Here is a 2,716-nt window from a genome sequence, read left to right as displayed (position 1 = left end):
AGTGAGACCCCATCTCTACAAAAAAATTTTTTTAAAAAAAAAGTTTTGTTTTTGTTTTTAATAGAAATGGGGTCTTGGTGTGTTGCCCAGGCTGGTCTTAAACTCCTGGGCTCAAGCCATCCACCCACCTTGGCCTCCCAAAGTGTGGGATTATAGGCATGAGCCTCTGCACCTGGCCCTCTATGAACTCTTGACCTCAGTTATTCAGTCTAAAAAAGGGGTCAATAATGCCCTCCCTGACAACTCCCATATTTGTGGCTGACTGGGCTCTTGACCCTTCTTAAAGCTCTGTCCTGTGGGGTACAGTCCCACCTGAGGGGCAGTCCCCCTGACGGCAGAGGGTGAGGGTGCAGCAGAAGGAAGTATTCAGATGGGGTGGCGGGTGAGTAAGTGTCATCTTTGAGGGATTGCTAAGAAACAGGCCAGCAGATCTGGGTTTCATGTCTGTCTCTGTTACCTTGAGCACATATCTTCACCTGGACAAGCCTCAGGTTCTTGTCTGGAAATGATGGGGACTCAGATGGGTGCCCCAGGCTAGGTCCTAGCTCACTCACTGCAGCTAGTGTGATCATGACCTCAGGTGCTGGAGCCCAGATGTCACCTCCTCGGCATGGGCACCTTGCCATCTTTATGTCTTTGTGGACTGTGTTACCGGGAGGCTGGTCAGTTTCCCTGTCTAGGGCAGCTGCCTCTCAGTCACTCTTCTGGGCAGCAGATGTGTACGGAGGGCGGTGTGTGTCCTGTCCCTGAGGTGCCCTGGGGCAGGCCCGCTCCCTTGGACCTTGCCCAGGGAGGTGTAACCGGGTGCACCCCCTCTTCCCTGCAGTCTGCATTCTCTCAGCTACGTTTGACGCCAGGCTTGCGGAAAGTACTCTTTGCCACAGCCCTAGGGACTGTGGCCCTGGCCCTGGCTGCCCACCAGCTGAAGAGGCGACGGAGGAGGAAGAAGCAGATTGGCCCCGAGATGGGAGGAGAGCAACTGGGCATGGTGCCCCTCCCCATCCTCATGGCCAGGAAGGTCCCTTCTGTGAAGAAAGGTAGGTGTGAGGTAGTGGGCATGGCCTGACCTGGGGTCATAGCCCAGGTGGGCCACTCTCTACCCTGGGATCTTGAGCTAAGGACTTCCTGTCTCAGAGCCAAGGTCCCCTCGTCCATGAGCAGGACGACAGTAGCGTCCCTTCCTCCAGTCACTGTACTGGAGGGTGACGTCGTTGGATGCATATGCTCTGTCGGTGGTGGTGGTTTTGGTTGTTCTCATTGGCTGGGGACCCTTTGGAAGCACCCGGGTCCAGAGGGGGTCGGGGGTGTGGCTCCTGGGTCCAGAGAGAGATGTTCCACAGGCTGAGGAGCAGGAAGAGCCATGTGGTTCTTGAACCATGTGGGACTCCTCCCGTCCCCTTCTCTCTTAAAAATTGAGGTTTAAGGGTTGGGCACGGTGGCCCACCCCTGTAATCCCAGCTCTTTGGGAGGCCGAGGCGAGTGAATCACTTGAGGCCAAGAGTTCAAGACCAGTCTGGCCAACATAGTGAAACCCTGTCTCTACTAAAAATACAGAAAAAAAAATTGAGGTTTAATTTGCATGCACTAAGATTCAGGCTTTTTAGCATACTGTTATGTGATCTTTCTCACACATGGAATCATCCGATCACCACCATGGTTAGGAATCATTCAGTTGGTTGGAAGGTAGTGAGTTCACTCAGTCGATTGCCCAGTCACAGACCACACTCCTCCTTCGACTCTCTTTTTTTTTTGACACGGAGTCTCACTCTGCTGCCCAGGCTGGAGGGCAATGGCAAGATCTTGGTTCACTGCACCCTCTGCCTCCCAGGTTCAAGTGATTCTCCTGCCTCAGGCTCTCAAGTAACTGGGACTACAGGCATGTGCCACCATGCCTGGCTAATTTTTGTATTTTTAGTAGAGATGGGGTTTCGCCATGTTGGCCAAGATGGTCTCGAACTCTTGAGCTCAGGTGATCCGCCTGCCTCCGCCTCCCAAGGTGCTGGGATTACAGGCGTGAGCCACCGTGCCCGGCCGTCCTTCTTCTGCTCTTTTCCCTGCTTCTCACTGCTACACTTAACTAGTCTTAAAAAAAAAAAACTAAAAAAAAAAAAAAAAAAAAGAACTGTTCTGTTACTTTCTAAATGCCTAAATGCCCCGAGTCCTTAGTCAGCCCCTCTCCTACCCCAGCCCTGGTAGCCACTGATCGGTTTTGTGGCTCCTGGTGTGGTTGTAAAAAACTCTTACGGCTCCTCTTCATCTTGTAATATAGAGACCTGGTGTTTGCTACATTGGAATGTTGTCTTGATCTCTTTCCAAGGCAAGGAGTTCTCATGGGTCCTCATCTTGGGAGAAACTGTTTTTTTTTTTTTTGAGTTGGAGTCTCATTCTGTTGCCCAAGCTGGAGTGCAATGGGATGATCTTGGCTCATTTCAACCTCCATCTCCTGGGTTCAATCAAGTCTCCTGTCTCAGCCTCCTGAGTAGTTGGGATTACAGGCATGAGCCACCATGGCTGGCTAATTTCTAGTAGAGATGGGGTTTCACCATGTTGGCCAGGCTGGTCTCGAACTCCTGGCCTCAAGAGATCTGCCCGCTTTGGCCTCCCAAAGTGCTGGGATTATATGCGTGAGCTACTATGCCCGGCCGAAACTTGTTTTAAGAAGCAAAAGTTCCTGAGATATTTACTCAGAAAAAAAGAAAAAAAAAAAAAAAAAAAA

At 51.3% G+C, this 2,716-nt stretch overlaps 1 protein-coding gene across 2 annotated transcripts in view; it reads left to right on the top strand.

The window, feature by feature from the left end:
• MIGA2 (mitoguardin 2) overlaps nt 1–2,716 on the top strand; it is a 32,117-nt gene that overhangs the window by 4,393 nt on the left and 25,008 nt on the right. For both annotated transcript variants that reach the window (XM_017499133.2, XM_037728059.1), the window contains exon 3: nt 827–1,037. In XM_017499133.2, coding sequence (XP_017354622.1) covers nt 827–1,037 — 211 coding nt within the window. The remainder of the gene's footprint in view (nt 1–826; nt 1,038–2,716) is intronic.

This window comes from Cebus imitator, unplaced genomic scaffold (genome assembly GCF_001604975.1).
Source record: "Cebus imitator isolate Cc_AM_T3 unplaced genomic scaffold, Cebus_imitator-1.0 Scaffold254, whole genome shotgun sequence".
Classification (NCBI taxonomy): Eukaryota; Metazoa; Chordata; class Mammalia; order Primates; family Cebidae; genus Cebus; species Cebus imitator.
The sequence above is the reverse complement of the archived record's forward strand: the minus strand, read 5'-3'. Positions and strand labels throughout refer to the sequence as shown.